Source organism: Marmota monax, unplaced genomic scaffold, assembly GCF_021218885.2.
Source record: "Marmota monax isolate L192 unplaced genomic scaffold, Marmota_monax_Labrador192_F-V1.1 WCK01_AAM20220418_F8-fsc00132, whole genome shotgun sequence".
Taxonomy (NCBI): domain Eukaryota; kingdom Metazoa; phylum Chordata; class Mammalia; order Rodentia; family Sciuridae; genus Marmota; species Marmota monax.
Window position 1 is genome coordinate 1,776,049 of NW_026695199.1, and position 20,224 is coordinate 1,796,272.

The 20,224-nt window shown below is 30.7% G+C and overlaps 1 protein-coding gene across 10 annotated transcripts in view; it reads right to left on the reverse strand.

Annotated features, from left to right (window-relative positions):
* Nucleotides 1-1,210: 1,210 nt before the first annotated feature.
* The window catches only part of Epha5 (EPH receptor A5), a 341,095-nt gene continuing 322,081 nt past the window's right edge, over nt 1,211-20,224 (reverse strand). For 6 of the 10 annotated variants that reach the window (XM_058574024.1, XM_058574023.1, XM_046428770.2 and 3 more), the window contains 3 exons: nt 19,047-19,240; nt 15,342-15,497; nt 1,211-7,459 (listed from right to left, as the gene is read on the reverse strand). In XM_058574024.1, coding sequence (XP_058430007.1) covers nt 7,354-7,459; nt 15,342-15,497; nt 19,047-19,240 — 456 coding nt within the window. In that variant the 3' untranslated portion in view covers nt 1,211-7,353. Of the gene's footprint in view, nt 7,460-15,123; nt 15,498-19,046; nt 19,241-20,224 lie in introns of those variants that run through there. The other 4 variants (XM_046428769.2, XM_046428771.2, XM_058574029.1 and 1 more) reach the window with 2 other exon arrangements.

Below are 20,224 nucleotides of genomic sequence, written 5' to 3' on the forward strand. Positions count from 1 at the left end.
GTGGATAGATGGAGCCTGACCTTCAGTTAAGGTTAAGGTTACAGGAAAAAGTTCAGAGATAAAGATATGGAAGATATTAATTTAGAAGATCCGTCATCTAGACATTAGAAGCTCCCAAGAGAAAGAAAAGAGCTATAAAAGAAGATAATAAAAGAAAAAAAAATATAAAATTTCCCTGGACAGTGGATTTTGTCTTTAAATTGGGGGTATACCAAGTAAGTAGCAGGTAAAACAAGATGGGGGTAGGTGTTAGAAGTGAAGTTCCTGTAAGTTTCCAGTAAGAGGAAAAAGTTCACTGAGGTAGAAAGGGAAAAAAAATTGTCAAGAGACAATGGATAACAACAACAACATAACCCCTCCAAAAAACAAAACCAACAACAACAACAAAAACCCAGCAATGCCCTCAAAGTTGTGAAAGAAAAAAAAATAACTTAGAATTTTGTAGCCAGGAAAGCCATCAGTCCAATGTGAGGGATCTGACAGGACATTTTAAGCAAAGACACAAAAATTGACTCTAACATATTTTTCTGAGTTGCAACCTCTGAGCCACATCCCCAGTTCTTTTAATTTTTATTTTGAGACTAGGTCTCCCTACATTGATGAGGGTCTCACCTAAGTAGCTGAGTCTGGCTTTGAAATTGCTATTCTCCTGCCTCAGCTTCTGGAGTCACTGGGATTACAGGTATGTACCACCACACCCGGCTATAACATATTTTTTAAAAAATTAAAATATAAAGCAATATAAAAGATTGAATAATTCTGAAGTTAGAGTAAAAGACACCATGATGCTTAAAAAACACAGCTATATTTCTAATTGTCAGATAGATAACTGAGAAAAGCATTAGGACTAGGCTAAACTTGAAACTCTTGTTAAAACATCTTTGACTTAGTAATGATTGATAATTAAAATAATTTATTGACAATGAATGAATTTTATTTCATGAAAGAAATTTGTCACATATATAAAAATAATTAATTAAAAATATCTTCATCACTTATTATAGAGTGACATCTTTTACTTGGGATTTGGTGTAAAATTTTATTACAATAAAATAGTAACAAAAAGCTAATAAATAAAAAAATAGTTTTGTTTAGAAATCCAATATCATAAAATTACGTTCAATTCTCAATTAATTCTTACTGTCTGTAACTTGAAAATAGATAGAAACTTCAAATTGAGTATCATCATAGTAAATTTGATTTTTTTCCTAAACAGTTTTTTTTTAAAAAATAGGGAAGATTAAAGAACAAATAACTCTTGCTCTGAAATAAATTTATAATTCAGCATTTCTGACAGCTTTATATAGTTTATTATTTTTAATCCGCTAATAACTTATTTATTTTACTTTGGGTTTAACAACAACTAGGTAGCAAATTGCCCAGACACTTGACATTCTGATACTATAGCTAGAAATAAGTAACCTTTTTTTTTTTTCCGACTTCCTGAGCTTGTAGAAAATTGCAAATCTATGCAATCATTTTGTAGTTGTTGCAAAAAACCATGACCTATCCAAGAAAAAATGAATTACTTTGGGATGCTACTCAGTGGTACAATAACAAATCAGATAAATTGTTTTTGATTACCAAAGTCTGACTTATCCTCAAAACTAAACATGTTAGACTGTGATCAGTCAGATTCTGGTTTTTAATGCAAGATTTTCACTTTGCTTCATGAAAACGTGTAGCTATTTTTTCTCAATGCTTTTCAGTTTTTGTGTCATTTAATTTAAAAGGTGCTATAAATTATTCTGTTGTTTCAATAGCATGATTAACAATGCGGAGTCTGAGTAATGTGGTATAATTTTCATGTGTTTGGTATGAAATAACATGGGTTTCATTCTACCTTTGAAGAGTAGTCAGGTCTTGGGCAACTTCTTACCATCTTTGAGCTCCTGTTTCAACATCAGTAAAAGGAAGCAATAATATTCATATTTTCAAAGGTAAGAATGAAAAATTTGAATACAGAACGGTGCATTTTCATTAAATTTTAATTTTTCTTTGCCACCCTATCCTCCTATCTGGTCAAGAGTAAATACAGGATTGGGGAAAATTTTCTTTTTTTATACAATCTTTACTTCTGTAGCAAAACAGAAGCAAGAATATTCTACTTGGTAACAAAGTACTCTGAAATATTTGTATCAGACTATTCACTAAAAGATTAAATGCTATTCTTACTACACTGAGTTTTATGCACAGGCAAAGGAATTATGGATTATTTTCATGGGCACAGTGATATCACTTTATTAAGATGCAGATGCAAAGACTGAAAGTGTGATTCATTTCCTTGAGTGCAGCAGATTTTTTGCTATGCTTTTTATAAAAAGAGACTTGTATGATATAATACTTACAAGAAGCAAGGAGGGTTTGTACTTAATAATACCTCTTCCTTGGGTAAGCAACTCCTCTTTCTATAACATAGCAGCTGCATAGTGATGAGAAGGACAGAGGCTGACACTGGTCAATAAAAGCTCTTCTTTGTAGATACTGCACACAGCTGTTTTTTTTTTCCAAGTTAATATTGTACTGTACTGTCACAAATAACTTTTAATTGGGAGTTGACATAGAAAGTTCATGTTCCATAATCTCAATCAATTTCTACTTTCAAAAAATAATTCAAATGCAAACATTCGTGAAAATCTCTTTGTAAAAAACGAATCCTGGTGGCCTTTTAAATATATAGCATAAGATATTCAAACATTTTTATTAGAACTAACTGAAATCATTATACAAAGATTGTAAATTTAAAGTATTGGGAGAGGGTCAAGCATGACAGTCTGATTTAACTGTATTCAAAGGGTTTTTTTATTTTCTGAAAAAATATAAAATTTCATATCTTACACTACAAAAACATGTACACAAACCAAAAGCACATAGAGCTTCAAATGGGAAAAGAAATACAGAAATGCTAATCCTTCTTTGAATTAACTCTGAGACAGGGACTTCAGATATCTTGATGCCTATCAGAGGATAAAATATGCTATGCAGCTGCTCTCACCTGCCTGAAACTAAGATAACATATCAACAAATGACTGAGTCTAAGTTTATTCTCAGACTATTATAAGTGGAATTTATACACTTTTACATAATTAATCGCAAAACTACAGCAGTCTAAAGATTCACAAATATGTTGACCACTCAAACTTCAGATAATAAAGCCCCCAGCAGGAATAACATGATATATTTTGGCCACCTTCAATTATTTCTATTAACATTTTGAAGAAAAAGCAACATTTGTTTCTGATTATTATAAACAGATTTTTTAAAAAATGAATTGGTGTCTTCAAAGCAATAATTACATGGTCATTCTAAACAAGAACGTTCAGTCATTTATATGTGAAAAGACTTTTTCATAAATGAACAAGAAATGAAAAAAATTCTTATCTATTTCTTTTTTGATACATTACTATATAATTAACAGCATAATAGAGAGAAAATATTCAATGTAACCAGCTGTGTTACAGTTGAAAATAATGATGACTTATTCTAGTTATTCAGTTTCAAATAAAGCTAGCATTTGATTCTGTTTATTCATCATCATCGTCGCTGCTGTCATCACCACCATATTGTACCTACTTTGTATTTACTTTGAGTTAAACATCTGGAAGGACATAAACAAAGACAGTTTACTATCACAATTAGCTTTCTTCTTTTTTCTTATTTTTAGAACAAACAAAATGAGAAAAGAACCTTATTTTACTATGCAACATTACACATCTGGTAAATTTCTAACACCTGACTCAATAGTGTTTGCTATCCATTACAGCCACAAAAGCTTCCAAAGGTAAATATCTATACTTGTGCTTCTGAGAACCAACTTCAAATGGGAGAAAGTACCATGTTTCAAAATATTTTACTTTCACATAGAAATTAAATGCAGGTCATGCAAATGCATTAGTGCTCAACTGGCGTTAATAATGTTGTATTTTAAACGTGAGATATGAAATAGTGCCTTCATCATTGCACACTGGTTAAAACTCTTTCTAAAACAGAATTACAAATGTTTTGTGTTGTTTAGGCAACTCTAAAATGATGCTGATTACACATAGGTTTATATGAAATATTGGGATACAAATTTTTTTCAGTATTGGGAATAAAACCCAGGACCTTGCACATGCTAGGCAAAGCACTCTACTACTGAGCTACACTCCTAACCTGGGATATAATTTTACAGTGATCCTAAAATTTCAGAACACTGAGTTGGTGAATAAAATATATGAAATAAAAGGTCATGCACATTAACATTTTTAAAAATGGGACAATGAATATCTTTACATTTTTACTTACAATTAATACATTTCAAAAAGAGGAACTAATTATGTGTCATATTACATGTGAGCAAATGGCAAGATTAGCAACAAATTATGATTGATAAAAGTAGTAATTGAGTGACTTCAACAGGTATCAGTAAAGTGAAAATAACTTTCTGGACATACCTGTTTTTCAAAGTCTAACACTGAGAAAGACGATGCCCTAAAGATATTGCTACAGTAAAATTGCATATTATTTGGCAAATCTATTGTATATGCTAAAATTATCTAATCTATGCTTTATTTTTGGTAAACTGATGGGTGACAAAATGAATACTCAATAGAATAAAAATTATACAATTGAGATTTTCAAATCTTGCCCTGGGTTACAGCCTCACTGTATTTCAGAAAATTGGCATGTTCTCCTCATTCTATTTCTCACAGGTATAGATGAGATTGGCTCTTTCCAATTGGTGACATATCCAGTGATGAACACATATTTTAGAAAAGTATTCTTTCCTATTTTGGAGGGCAGAGTACATCTTATTTGAAAATCTCTATCTGTTCTAAAAATCTTATCAACATTAAAAAAATTCTCAACCAACTTGAGATATGGATGAAAGCTATATGGGGCTATATAATTTTCAATTAGAATCGTCTTCTGAAATGAACACCAATATTGCAAAGGAGGAAAATCAACTCAATCCAAATTAATATATATTCTTTCTTTGTGAAAATGTGTAAATTTACATTGTAACTTCTAGTCACTTAAATATACACCACCCAAAAAATCCCAATTGGCTCTGAAAATACAAAGTTGGAAAACAATTTTGGAAACAATTTTATGTCCAAACAATATTGACTTGTCCACCTGTTCTACAAACGTATAACAGCTTTCTTTTTCAATTCCTAAGTCTTTTCCTACTTTGAAGTTTCTCAATTGATACTTTATCACTTAGATTTCCATACTTTAGAAAATTCAGTGTACTGAAACACAATCTTCAATTATTTTGTATAAAAGGATTTAGATTCAACATTTCCCTGTATTGAACAAATGCATCTTTAGTAACAGTAATGTCTGTTTACTTGTGACTCTATCAAAACAATATTAATTTTCTCAACTTTCTCTGGAAATTTCACTAACCTAATAGAGCAAAATTACAGCATAGTTTATATGGAGCCATGGTACTCTACAGAGATGGAACTCAATGCGTAATTTGAAAAGTATTTAGACCATTTCTCTCTCCCTTCTTTTTTGTTGCTCTTTTGGCTTTTTCTTGTGCTTTGACAAAATGTTACATTACAGCTTAAGTAAAGGGTGGGCAGGATAGAAAGAAGTTATTCCCCACAAGTTTATTCTTATATAAATCATCATTCAAGTAAAACAGGTGCTTAGGAAAAAGAGAGTACAATTAATCTAACACAAGTACATGTCCTATGGATTCCACCACTCCAAGGATACTCTGACATACTTACTATTACAATTGAGAATCATGAGTAAGTGATATCTAATTCAAGTACTCTGCTCCTTGAATGATCACGTGCCATTACATGATTTTAATAATGTGCAATAATACAGAACTTTTGTTCATATAAGGAGCTCAGTTTTGTATGCTTTCTAATAAATTATGTAATTTTTACCATGGTTTATTTATCCTTCTTCACCAAGTATATTTATGAAACCTTCAGAAGATATGACTTATATTCCCTAATAAGTACAATTAAATAATACTTCAGGTTGGTTCCTCAAAATAATTTCAATGTCCAGTAACTGAATGCAAAGTGAAATTACCAAATTAATAAACATTCATCAACAAAAAAACTTGAAATAAAGAAAATTCTGAAGGAAAAATGTGTATTTTTCATCATTTCATTGCTTTGTTAGTATCAAAATGTCTAGAAATGAAGCACAATGGAAATGGTTGCAAAGGATTAACACTTAAGGGTGATGCTTAGTGCTATGTGCCTGGATTTAACAACATTAACAGAAGCCAGCACAGTTAAATCCTTCTACATCCTGCTGAAAATTTGCCCTTTGGTGTCAACTTTGCTTGACAAGATATTTTCTGGGAATCAGAAAGGTGAAATTTCTTACAGGGGTGCAAGATTAATGGCGAGAAGAACAGCATTGTCACAGATATCACAAAGTGTTTTTAAAAAGCCAAAGGGGATTTAATCTTATAGACATTTCCTGTTAGTGAATAAAGAGATTAGTAGCTTTTGGACACATGAGGGAAAAAGAGACACCAGCTTGTGTTAAATTTTGTTTTACTGCTTCCCTATTTTTCTTATTTGTAATACACTCTGGAACACTTGTCCTTATATGTTGCTAAAATTGAGACACTATTAAAATGCAAGCAGAATGATAATGCACACATATGCAAGCATACCCACACAATTCCAACTTAAATCAGTTTTCAGATAATTGCAAAATATACAATATATACACATTTATTACCTAATAGTCTCTAGAAGAGCAACTAAAAGTAAATTTTATAACACAGAAAAATAAATACACACCCTGTATTGTACTTTTCCTTGATCAAGCAATGTGTTTATAAACTAGTTTCTATAACTTAATACCATGTAAATAGCATTTTAAAATTACAAAAGAAGATATGTATTAAGAAATAATCTAATCATATTGCTCTTCAATACACTTATGTAGACAATTAAGACTTGAAGTAAACTTCAGTAAACTGCAGCTTTTCTTAGCCCACAAATGGCTATAAGACTTTTCCTTTCAAGTAGATCCCTGGAAGTTTTGAAAGGGGCTGCCTTAATTTAGTCTGTGAAGGTGCTATATATTTGTATTTTCATGTAAAAATTTTGTAGAAGTAGTGGTGAGGATTTTTAGGTAACATAAGAGAGTATTTTTGTTCTTATTTTCTGAAGTTCATTGTTGCTTCATGAAAAATGAAGAAACTGAGAGGAAGATATGGAGATTTTAGTAAAACACTGATTACAAATTCTGTGGATGAGACATAGCTCTCCTAAAGTTTAGAAATCACTGTTTTCCCTTTTTCCCCTTTTTTTGTTAAAATAAATCTCAGGGCTGTTTACAAAGTGCAGAATCATTCACTGGAAGAAGTGACATTAGCAGAAGTTACAATGGCACCATTCCGTTCACCAGCTGCACCTTCATTTCTTGAAGGCTGTTCATGATCTTCTTCTGGTGACCGACAAGAGTCACTCCAAGCCGTCTCAAATCCCTGCATGAAGAAAGCACACATTGGATGTATGTATTGGTTCAATTTGTAGCACACCTCAAAATTTCACGCTGGGGCAAACTTCTTGCAGAAACTAGTTAATTTCAGTCCCAATTTAGACATTCAGGATCCAAATATCAAAGGTAGTCTCTGAAATTGTACCTCTAAAAAATCTTTTTGCAGACAATGAAGTATTTATAACAGGCAATTATACAAAACATATTCGCCCCTCTTGGTAAACAGAATGATTTTAATGACACAGAGTGGTGAACAAACACATTTTCACATCTTACCAATAAGTATTGAACTTGAAAGGTTCTATTTCATTGAACAGTTTTAAAATTGTGAACCTGTAACGTGCATTTATTTTCATGGAGCACAAAATATTTATTTAAAATTTTACAGTCAAGTGGTTGAAGACTGAATGGTTTAAATGAATAATTCTATAACATAATTATGTATAACAGGTATCCTTAGGGAATAATCATCAATACATTGCTCTTATAACAATATTTTATGTTAATTTTTGCTTTGAACTCAAAATACCAGAGCTTTTCGCCTTTATCAAATAACACTTAAACTTTACTGGAATTTAGAGCTGAAGATTACACACTTTCAAAAAGTCCTTCAAACAAGATACTTTTCATGTGTTTTTTTTTAAACAAGCACATTATTCAAAGAAGATTACAAATGTTTAGATTTCTAAACTAGTCAGGCATATTATGGAGCTTCCTGCACCCATGCACCTATGATTTTTCAATGTTATTTCATAGAAACTCAAGAATGCTCTTCTCATAAAGTGTGTATTTGACAAATGTTATGATTCAGGTTTAGTTGGAAAATAATATGCATTAAGTATAGAAAAAATGAGCATCAATAATTTAAAATGCTAAATGAAAAAAGTTGTTTGGCATGTTATAAAATTGCTTTTTGGAAAAGATTAGGCTAAAAATGAAGTATCTTTGCATTCAGTAAATGTATTCATTCCAGATTTTTTTAGAATGTAATAGGTAGAAGACAATCAGGATTATTATAGGTACAATTAAATTGTTTCAAATGAACTGAAAAGATTTTCTTAATTATCAGAGAATAAAAATTAAATTTACTCCATTTATATTGATATTGCAAAGAATTGCTTACTGAAATAATATCTTTTCTTTTTTCCCTTTATAGTTTCTTGATTTCCTGTGAAGGTTTTAGGAAATGACAAGTAACCAAAAAATAATTTTAAATGCTATTGATACTTATGATGAAGATATATTTATTATTAAAATATGGATATTAAATTTAGATATTATTACAGTTATAAGATGCCAAATCACAATATTAAATAATAATGATAGATGTGTCATGGAAGAGAATCATCAGCAAAACTTAGAAGTCAATAAATATTACTTTGAAGCAAAATAACTATTGTTAGTATAGTGATGAAATTGACTATAATAGGTAATGATAAACTAAGAATTAAAAAAAAAAAACTTGAATTTAATCTTGTCTCTTTTCAACTTAACAAAATTTGTCATGTTTGCTCCTATTAACATCATGAGCTGGACACTTCTGTGTTATTGGGGGCTGTTCTGTATGACATGGGATATTCAGCAGCAACCCAGCTCAACCCATTAGATAAAAGCAGCACTGTACCACCACCAATCCTTCCTTGTTGTTAAAAGAAAGAAAATGCCTTCAGACATTGACAACTGTTCTGAGTGGCAAAATCTCCCCTGGTTGAGAATTGTATCACTAAACATAAATATAATAGCACTTAATACACATCTCCTTCTTTGCTAGTAAAATATTAAAACCTAAGATATAGATTATTTTTAAAATTTCCATTTATGGATTAGCTAACACATTCTTAGAGAATTTAAGTCATTTGGCTACATGGCACAGTCTGTAAGTAGCAAGAATAGAACCAAAACCAGTTACCTGATCACAAAATCCATACTCTTAATTTTTCATTGTTCTTAAATATGATTTTGAGCAAAGCCATGTCAAACTACAATGCACCAATTTATTCATTTGTAAAACCAGAAATTTGTACATATATCATCAAATATTGAAAATTCCATAAGAAAGAAGATATCTAAAGAAGGAAACCAAGCACAAACTTCTTTGATGAGACTATAGTAAGTGGATCTGTGTTTCATGACAGTTTCCATTATGGGCTAATTAATATTATATCTCCACATGTTGCATGAATCATGAAAAATTGTATACATGTAGCTATTCATAGGTGTTCACTAGTACAGTGCAGATCAAAGTCAGGAGAAAAAGAACAAAATTTAAATTTCATAACCTAAAAACCATCAAGTTCTGCAAAAAAATTTAATTAGGACTAGAATTGATGTTTTAAAATATATGTTCTATCCCATACTAATTTATATTTCTGAATCCAATCTGGGAAGTATAAATATATATTTAAATACACATATGCATATCATTAAATTATATAATTCATAATTATTATACTAATTATTAGAAATAATATTTTGAGAATAACAATTACAGTTCTTAGTGACTTGAAAAAGTAATTCATAGATTTTTCCAACTCAAACATCATGGACATTTCATATACAATAACAAAACTTTAATTTGAAAGGAGTTTGTATGTATATGTTCCATATTCCAACTCCTGGTTGTTTGGTCAGAATGACATCAAATCTGTAGTTTGACTTATTTTTGTATTCACTGCTTTAACTTGTAAATATGACTTCTTTCTCTGGAAATGACTTGACCACACAAAGACTATAAATTTTTCCAAGAAATAATGCTAAAGAGTAAATGTTTTGAGGAATGGAATTTGATTAATAAATATGGTATAGAATTTGTGTTTAAGGGAAAGTAAAATTTGCTTATTTTAGATATTAGGGTTTAAGTTAAAATCATTTCAATCTTTCCAGTGAACCAAGCATAAAAGTTTATTTTCAGATCAATTTATTGTTTGATGCTTCTCTCAGTTGCATATGGATGGTCAGACCACTAAAATTCATTCTCTCTCTTCCCTTTGCCTCTTTCTCCCTCCTTTGCAGTTCCTTTCATTCCCCTCTCCTCAAAGGAGAAGTGGAGTTATGAAAATATCAAACTGCATTTTGCATATTGCCTTAAATAATGTGTGTCTTTAATGGGATGTTATTGTTTTTCTTAACAGGCTTGTCATTTGGAGGGGGTACCTGGTATTGATCTCAGGGATATTTGACCACTGAGCCACATCCCCAGCCGTATTTTGTATTTTATCTAGAGACAGGGTCTCACTGAGTTGCTTACCACCTCACTTTTGCTGAGCTGGCTTTGAACTGGTGATCCTCCTGCCTCAGTTGCTCTAGCTGCCAGGATTACAGGCATGCGTCACGTTGCCCAGTAGACTTTGTCATTGAAAATATCAAATTAAAGGACAAAAATAGCATGATTTTGAGGTAATGTGCATATATATATATATATATATATATATATATATATATCTCCATATAATATGATTTTCAGTGAAATGTAAATATAAGATTTTTTTTATTCAAGTTTACTTATTCTCAATAAGTATTCTAAGTAGTTTCTTTAGAAACCCCTTCAATCATGTTTTTAATGATACTTCCTTTGAGAATTGAAATGACATTAGAAACTGTCTACAGCACAAGTTAAATGTCCTTATTCTAATACTGATAAATGCATTATTGAAGTATTGTAAGTGGTTTGTCTCACACTCTTTATTACTTCCAACAATTTCCATTTTATATCTAATACATGTATTAAATGATCAGATTATCAGTAATAATGACAGAAATTTGAGAAAAAATATTTATATATAGTGATTATGTTCCTGCCATATATACAATGGCTTTTGAAAGAAATATTTGGAAATGGTGCATGATACACCATTTTTCTCATTTTGTTTTTCTATGTAAGATAGTTTTATAGTTAGGTAATTTTTAGTGTGTCTCCCTTTTAAACAGGTTTGATCCTCAGCACAACATAAAAATTAATAAAGATATAAATATATTCTATTAATTTCATAATGACCATACATAATCTTAAGTAATATCCAATGCCAATTCCAATGATGATAATCCTATTTACATATGTTAAGAATAGTGTTTTTATATAAAATAGTTTGTATTTTATTGCCAACACATGATTAGTTTTAGAAGAGCTGCAAGTAAAATAAAATTACACTGTTAGGATTACAATTCATCATCTTTTTAAACATTTTTTTCATGACTTTAAACAATGCAAAAACACTGTTTTATGATATCATGATTACAAACTAGTAGAAGAAAAAATAAATTATTATAAGAGGTGTCTAGCTAATATTTAAGCCAACTCTTGATTATTCAGGGTAAAATTAATCCATTTGTGGATGTTTCCTTTCTTTGCTCATTTTTCTCCTTTCTGCTATACATACATACCTGGTAGCTATATTACTAGAATTTAAACTCATCAACATTGGCTTGATAGGAGAAGGGAGAAGAGAGATTAATGAACATTCACTAAAATTCAATGTTTTTAGCTTCTTTTGTGGTTTTGTCATACAGTTCCATTTTTTGGTATATTTTTAAAAAATAATCCTTATAATCATTTGTGTAGCTACTGTACAAGGTTGGTATATTTATATTTGGCAAAAGGAGATTTAATCATGGCCTATTAACATTTTCATTAGGTAATACATGGTAAGGGCTAGACTTGGATTTTTGCCTTAACTACATAGAACACCAAAGATATGGAATCCTCCTATACATATATATTTTACATACTAACTTATGCATTTTGACTTTACTGATAATTTAATAAATCTAATTGAATTAACCTGCACACATTTTGGCTCTAAATTTGGAAAATGTCTATTTTAATATTTTAAAACTCAATTTTATGAACTGGTACTAACATTGAATGCCTTTAGCTTGTATACAATTGGTATAATATTTGAATTCATTGGGTTTTGCTCATTTTCTGAATAACAAAAAGTTGACAGTACTGGCCTGACAAGAAGTCAAAAAAGCAGCTGTGACTTTGTCTTTAATTCAGATCTTTGGATTCAATTTGAAACTTGCCTCAGGCTTACAATTCCCTGTCAACAACAACTCAGTGCACTTATATATGATAGTACAGCTTTTGTCATTACCGCACAACAGTTATTCAAATATGAAAACTGTACACTGATTAACATGGTATAGTCAGAGAGACTAACACACAGAAACGTCTAAGGTTGAAAGTTATTTCATGGAACATGCAATGACTCCCAAATCCCCAAATTCTTCATTTTTCTTCATTCATACATATATGCATGTACTGGCAAACAGTCCATAAAGAAATAAAACTAAAACTTCATGAAGTACACTTTTACCAAAGCATGTGGTTCTGAAAAACTGTGTTTTAACTCTTCTTGTTCTAAATCAACTATGAAAACAAATTTGTTGTCAACAATTGCAACAAATGTGTTATACATGGCAGTTTGAGCATTTGCTTTATTTAAAGTTGATTTAAATATTTTTCTAAACATTGACAAGAGCTATGGATGTATTCTTTCATCTATCAGGCCATGACAATAACTCTAGATATAACATTTTATTATTTTATTATAGCATTATATGGACTTCATAAATTAATATTTACATATTTTGGTATGAAAAATCATTATCAGGTTGTCCTGCATTTTTGTTGATAATCCTTTTTTCCTCTGCTGTTAATAATTAGTTTTTTTACTAGGTATTTTTATTTTTATTTTTTTGTTGAGCAAGAGAAATTACACAGATTATCTTTTTTTTTAATAAATTCTTAACTGAACAAATAACTGATTACTCCTCATTTTGTATGTTATTTAACATAGTGTCTTGATAAATATCTTCTTACTTATTTGGAAAACTGTGGATTCAAAAGCACAGTAAAGAAGAGAATATATATTTATTGTTGCTGGATTCTCTAAGAAGTCAATTTTACTGGCATTAGGATTTGTATGCCTAATTCCTAGTAAGGAATATGTTAATGATTATGGGCCCCGGGAATTTAAAGCAGTGGACATCAGAAGACCAACATTGGCTGGACTGGAAATATACTAAATCTCCTAGTTTTACCTTCCCCTTTTGGTCAGAGAAAATAAATTAAAAGGCAAAAATATCTGAATGAGGCTGTATAGCAAGAAACTACAAGCTAGAGAAGAACCATTATAAGAAGATAGAAGAGGTTGTTAAGACTTGAGAAAGAAGACATACACAATGAAGAGAGTTTTGGTGATATGAAGAGTACACAGGAAAATAAATAGCAAAGAGTAAGAAAAGTGAAACTATAATGCATACATACTCAGCATATTTATAGTATTTGGAGGCCCCAAAGAAATACAACACAAGTAATTAGTGCAAAATCATTCTGATTACAACAGTTCAGTCAATAAAGAAATAAAAACTAGGTAGATTAAATTATATATACATAAATATATATATGTGTGTGTATACATATAATATATGCTATCTCAATAAAAAAGAGACATTGTTTAATGCAAATAATTTTATTATATATTTATAAGTAATCCGACATTGGGTAGAAGAAATACCTACAGTATCATTTTAATATAAAATGACAAATGACTTTAATAAATTAAAATGACCATTTTTACTGAAAAATTAAATAGCAATCATGTAAAAATAGTTTTAAATAATCAATAATTTTTTCTGTATACTATTTTAAATATAGCACACATGTCCAAAGGAATAATGGGCAAAGCATACATGTCATCAAGTAGGCATGGTCTGGCGGTGACAGTGAAGATGGTACTAAATGAGTCAGGAAAGCAAGCTGAGTGCTGAGTGGTTGCAATTTAGGTCAGTTTAATTCTCGGTATGAAGTTAGGGAATGCTGAGAATGTGACATTAATTAGTGATAAATGATGGTACCCTGTTACCTTTTGTGGGGATGAGCAGTGAATTTAATGAATTAAAGAGTGGCAGAACAGCAGAGATGGGAAGAGAAATCTTCAATGGTCCTATTTTGGGAAGTAATGATATCAAGACAGTGATTTAGTGGTTTAGAGTATTTTAACATTTTCTAATCCTTACAACAATATTTTAACTTTTGAGTTTGCAGGTAATTTGATGTAAGTTATCATTAATGGTAATGTAGTCTAGATGGAACCACCATAATAACAGTTAATTTTCACAAATAACAAGTAGGCTAAAATAATTACACATACAGAATATATAATAAAATACAAACAACTTACAACCTTAAATAACTTTATATTTAACTCTAGTGATTTTTATTTAATAAGATTTGATAAGCTTTATCTTAAACGTGCAAACAGAAAAGGGCACAATTGGTTCCACTGAGATTGTACCAAATAACAAATTGAAGGCAGGATCTAGGATATTCTTGGATTGTAAGAATATAAGATGCACCACTTAGACTTTAAATGAGATTCCTGCCAAGGAGGCTTTGATTAAGCTGTTGTTACCTGGATATTCATCGTAGAGAACTGAAATTTAGGAATATGTTTTGTTGTTATGTAGGATTAGCCACACCAATTGTGCTTACAGTTTGTTTTGTTTTGTATTTACATTCATATAACATAGGTACCAGTATAAAAACTTGTCAAGAAAACATCTTTTTCCACAACACAAAATACCAGTACTTTGCAATGGAGCTCTTATTCCAATTATTCAAATATTCAAATGCTATTTGTTTGAAGCAAAAAAAAAAAAAAAAAAAAACACAAAGATACTGGTCACAAAAAGCATTAACCATGCAGTTGTTAACAATACAGGCTAAAAAAGATGAGGCTTCTTTGAAAACTGCCACACATGGACAGGGGTTAACTGATTTCCCTTGTTCTCATCCAGATTGGTTTCTGAACAAATTTTCTTGCCCCAGAAATTACATAAAAATTATCAGAAAAAAAATTACTCACTCCAAGGTCACCTGAGCCACAGCGTCCATTGAACTGTATCCATTTTCCATGAAAATCTCTGTATACCGGCCCATCTTGATTGCTTCTAGCCATTCACCTACTGATCTATAGGCCCCAGATCCTAGAGGGCCATGTTCTGCCAACAAATTAGATACTCTAAAACACATAAAACATAAATATTAAAAGAACACTTTAATGCTTTTTTTAACAAAATTTACTGAGGTTATAAATATATTTACAGGGAAAATATACAAATGCTAACATGAAAGCAAATGGTTCAAAGTACATGACAATATAAACTCAGTCCACTGAGTACTTAAAAAAACCCATGCTTATTTAAGTTAATATTTCAGGAAGTTCTGAAGCCATTTATTTTTTATTTTCTGTTCATATATTAGTGTGCTTGTTATTTCACCTAGAGTAAGTATCAGAACTTAGAAAATAAATTAATTCAAAAACATATAAAAATTGAAAATAACCAATCCAACCATTATTTGCTTTTAGCTAAACAAATCTGCAAACTTTGGTAATAATAAAAATGAGATATCAATGATGATTTCTAGAAATGCATCCAAAAGGTACCTGAAAGTAAAAAATAATTTAAATGCTCATAAATTAGAGATGACCTAATTATACTGCAACCATAGGATACAGAACACAAATATCTGTCTTTGTGCTTATAGTATTTGCACTTATCTCACATTCAATTTACATTTCAATCCACTTGAGCATGGTTTCTACAAAACCCAATTCTTGATTGGGTTAAGGTGAGCAATAATCTTTATTTTGTCAAAATGAATGAACACTTTTAATCTATAAAATGACTGACCTGTATGAAATAAACAACCATCACCATTACTATCATTCTCCTGAAATCCACTCTATCTCAACATTGTTTTGAATTAATATTCTCTCCTTTTTTTGAGGGGGGGACGATTTTGTGTTCCTACCTACTCATCAATCTCCTTTGACTTTGACTTTCTCTTTGGCTGACTTTAAAATTTGGAGAGTCAGAACTTATCCCTATATCTTCACTAATTGAGTTATAACTTCACTGTACTCTAGTCAATTTTACTCACTGTCATGGCTTCAAATGTCATCTGTTTTTCTGTTTGTTTGTTTGTTTTTATCTCCAGACTAGGTTTCACATTTCTCATAGGAACATCATGCCAGCATGTCTGATACTGCAGTCCTCATCGCGTTCCACACACATCTCCTACACTCAAGATCCTCAATATAATCATACAATAGTGTACCTTGTCTTCACTCTCCTTGCAATAAATCCACAGAATATGCACATACTCTCCATTCTACCTTGAATACACTGATATCTGACTACTTCTCTTTCCTCACTACCTTACGATACCTATTATAGTTTTGTCCCCCAAGTGTTGAAGACTTACTCTCCAATGCAGCAATGTCCAGAGGTGGGACTTTCAGAAAGGGATTCAATGATGAGGGCTCTAATGTCTTCAGTGGATTAATGCATTTGATAGATTAATGATTTGGTGGACTACTGGTAGGAGGTGGAAACTGTAGAAAAGGTGGCTTCTAGTTGGAAGTAATAGATCACTGTGGTGGGGAGCATGCCCAAGAGAACCATCTTGTCCCCTATCCTCTTCCTTTTCTTTTCTTCCTAGTGACAATGAGCTGAGCTATTTCCCTCTGCCATTCCCTTCCACCAGGATGTTTCTTCTTTTGGATTGAAACTTCTGAAACTATGAGCCAAAATAAATCTCTCCTATAAGTTGTTCTTGTCATGTATTTGTTTCACAATCATGAGAAACTGACAAACACAACACATATATCTCACTTGCACAATCACTAATGCCTCCAAGTTATCTTTTTGACTTCTATTCTCACTTTCTACTCCAAAACTGAACACAACTATTTTTGCAACTTTTATTTTGTTCAATATCTCTCTCCTCCAACTGTGTGTTGGTAGCATAAAAGCACATATCTAGGTCTATTTACCTAATGCTGTATAATCAGCACTTAGCCAACAGTATGACACGGACAGAATGGTGTGTATTTGTTGAATGATTAAATGAATAAGTTTCAGTAATTCTTAAATATTATGCAATGGTTCCAAATATTGTCTGAGATAGAAATTTAGGAGAAAATAGTTGGAAAGTATGACTTTGAAGATGAAATGCAAGAGTTTCAATTTCTGGTAAAAATAAGACCTACAATATGATAATAGAAAAGAGAGTCTTAGTAAGTTAGAACACAAAATAACGGAAAGAAATAATTCCAAGAAACTAAAAGATGTTGGAAAATCATCTTATTGAAACCACCAAATCTTGTGACATGAGTAGGGAAGGAAAAAGCCATAGTGAACCAGGAACTAATGACTTTAAGACTTAGGATTTGCAGATGACTGCACAAAGGACAGTATAGTGTGAAAGCTAAACCTGCTCAAACAAAACCTAGAAAGCCAAATTCCATGTATTAAGAAGAAAATGTGTAAATTCTTAAAAATTTTAAACTATTCTCAAGCTCAATGATGATGGCCAAGCGATTTAATATAATTTAGAACATTAAGAATTTATTTTATTATTTCGTCTCCTATGTCCATATGTGTGACAACATAATTCAAATAAGCAGAATAGGAAAAGGCTTAATATTTTACATGACAATTGGAGATTTAAGATTAGACATTAGAGAACAACATACAGAAAAAAAATTTCTATGAAGATTCATTCTGCATTTGTTACCTCAGGAAGTCAATGATGCCTTAACAGATTTTGACAATTCTTCCTCATTTATATTTAAAATGACCTTTAGTCTAGTAAGCAAATGCTATGTTAGAATCATAGAACTTATGTAACTTGATCCACAAATTGTTTCTCATTTAGTTCACACTAACAGGCAAACAATTCAGTTATTTGCATAATATTATTTCTTGTCAAAACAGACAACTGCTTCAATCATAGTGAAAACAACAACCTGGAAAATTTTCCAGTTTAGAATCAAACTGATATATATTAGAATAAAATGACAGTTTTTTAGATAAAGAGAAACAATTTACAAGTGTGCAAGACTATTAAATGCATTTATGCTGCCATTCAGAAAAGTAGAAGTATAAATATTTGCTCACACAAATTTTCTTCACAAGATTACTTATTTGTCAGCTTTAAATCTTGCTCAAACTGCCCACTAAATGATTAACCAAATAATCCTATATAACAAAATCTGAGCAAAATGGCATACAAGTTTTCAGTATGCATAAAATAAGAACACTAAACCTACTTATATTTAATGACAGATGCTAAAATGTATTCTAAAGAAATCAAAGTGTAATTTTGGTTAGACATTTATGGTTTAACATATAAAATATATAAGGGTTTAAATGACCTTTCTTCATTCCTCAATCTACACCTATCCTCCAAAAACATATAAAAACACACCACTTGAGTGTTATCTTTTTAATGCTACCTGAATTCAGTTATCTTCATAATATTATGCAGTTTGCTTTTTTTTTTTTCCTGAAACAGGAACATTAACTATTATATTGGGTAACAATGCTTTTAAGTATTATCACATATTTCCTTCATTATAAGACAAAAAGCTATATTCAAATATATCAGTGTCTTACAAATTCATAGATTAACATGTATGTAAGTATGATTTAATTGGTGAAATATTTGTGGCATCTTTCTGAATGAGATACATTCAGCGAAATTGCTCAGGTCTGGTTTTTACCTGCTTGAAGCATTAACCAGAGTTTTCAGACTACTTGGGTTGCGAATCAGCTTGTCCAACATGTTGACTATTTCATCAAACTTGGGCCTGCTATTCCGGTCTTTCTGCCAGCAATCCAGCATTAATTGATAGAGAGCAGCAGGACAATCCATGGGGCTTGGCAGACGGTAGCCTTCCTCTACTGCTTTAATCACCTGTATAAAGCAAAACAGAACCAGTCCTCAACAGCATAATATAACAGAATAAATTGAGAAAATTCCTACTTTCATTCTCATTCATTCTTTCAGCTTCAGTAATAACAAACCATCACTATTTTATTTTATAAACCCACAATTATTTTCATTTGCTGCAAAATAAAACAACATCATAGTATAAAAAAAGATAGTCTTTCTTCACTTATTATAAATAAAACAAGCAGTTATCATTTTAACCTAAAATCTTGGTGAAGGTTGTTTTGTAAAATTAATTGACATAAAAATATATGCATGTTTTATTTACTCTTGCCTTCTGAAATCTAATAGAGATTCAATTTTCTAGTGATTTCTCAGAAAAATTAATGTCTTTTTAATGAAAAAATATGTGCAGACTCACATTTTTCAAGTAATTGAATGAAAATTTTACTTCAAAAGAGATTTGGGGTAGTAAATGATGGATAAGTCAAAGGTTAAATTAGCATAACTGTTTCATGTATCATTTAATAATGTCAAGGTCTGACTTTTTTTTTTTCATCTACTTGTTTCTGTCAGGAGTTTGGAAAGCTGTCTAGTAGCACAGGCATTATAAACATCACTGGTTTTCAATGCAACCAGAGGTATGATTAGCAGTCTAATTGTGAGACTGTTTTTACCAAAAACATTTGTAATGTTCCTGCTGCCATCAACATATCTTAACTCCAGAAGAGTTTTGTTCGTGCTGCTGCACATTAACAACACAATTTTTATTCAATTATGAAAATGATAATATTTGAATGATACCAAAAATCAATATTAATGGATATAATTCTCAAAATCCTATTAAGAATATATCATTAACAAATTTAATTATATTTTTCCACACACAAAATATTTAGATTAGATTTGATAAATGAAAATAGAAGTTAAAATTAGCACAGGAACTTTAGAAAGATCATTTTCAAGGATTGGAAAGAAATAAGTTTCTCTATGAGAGAAATTGACATT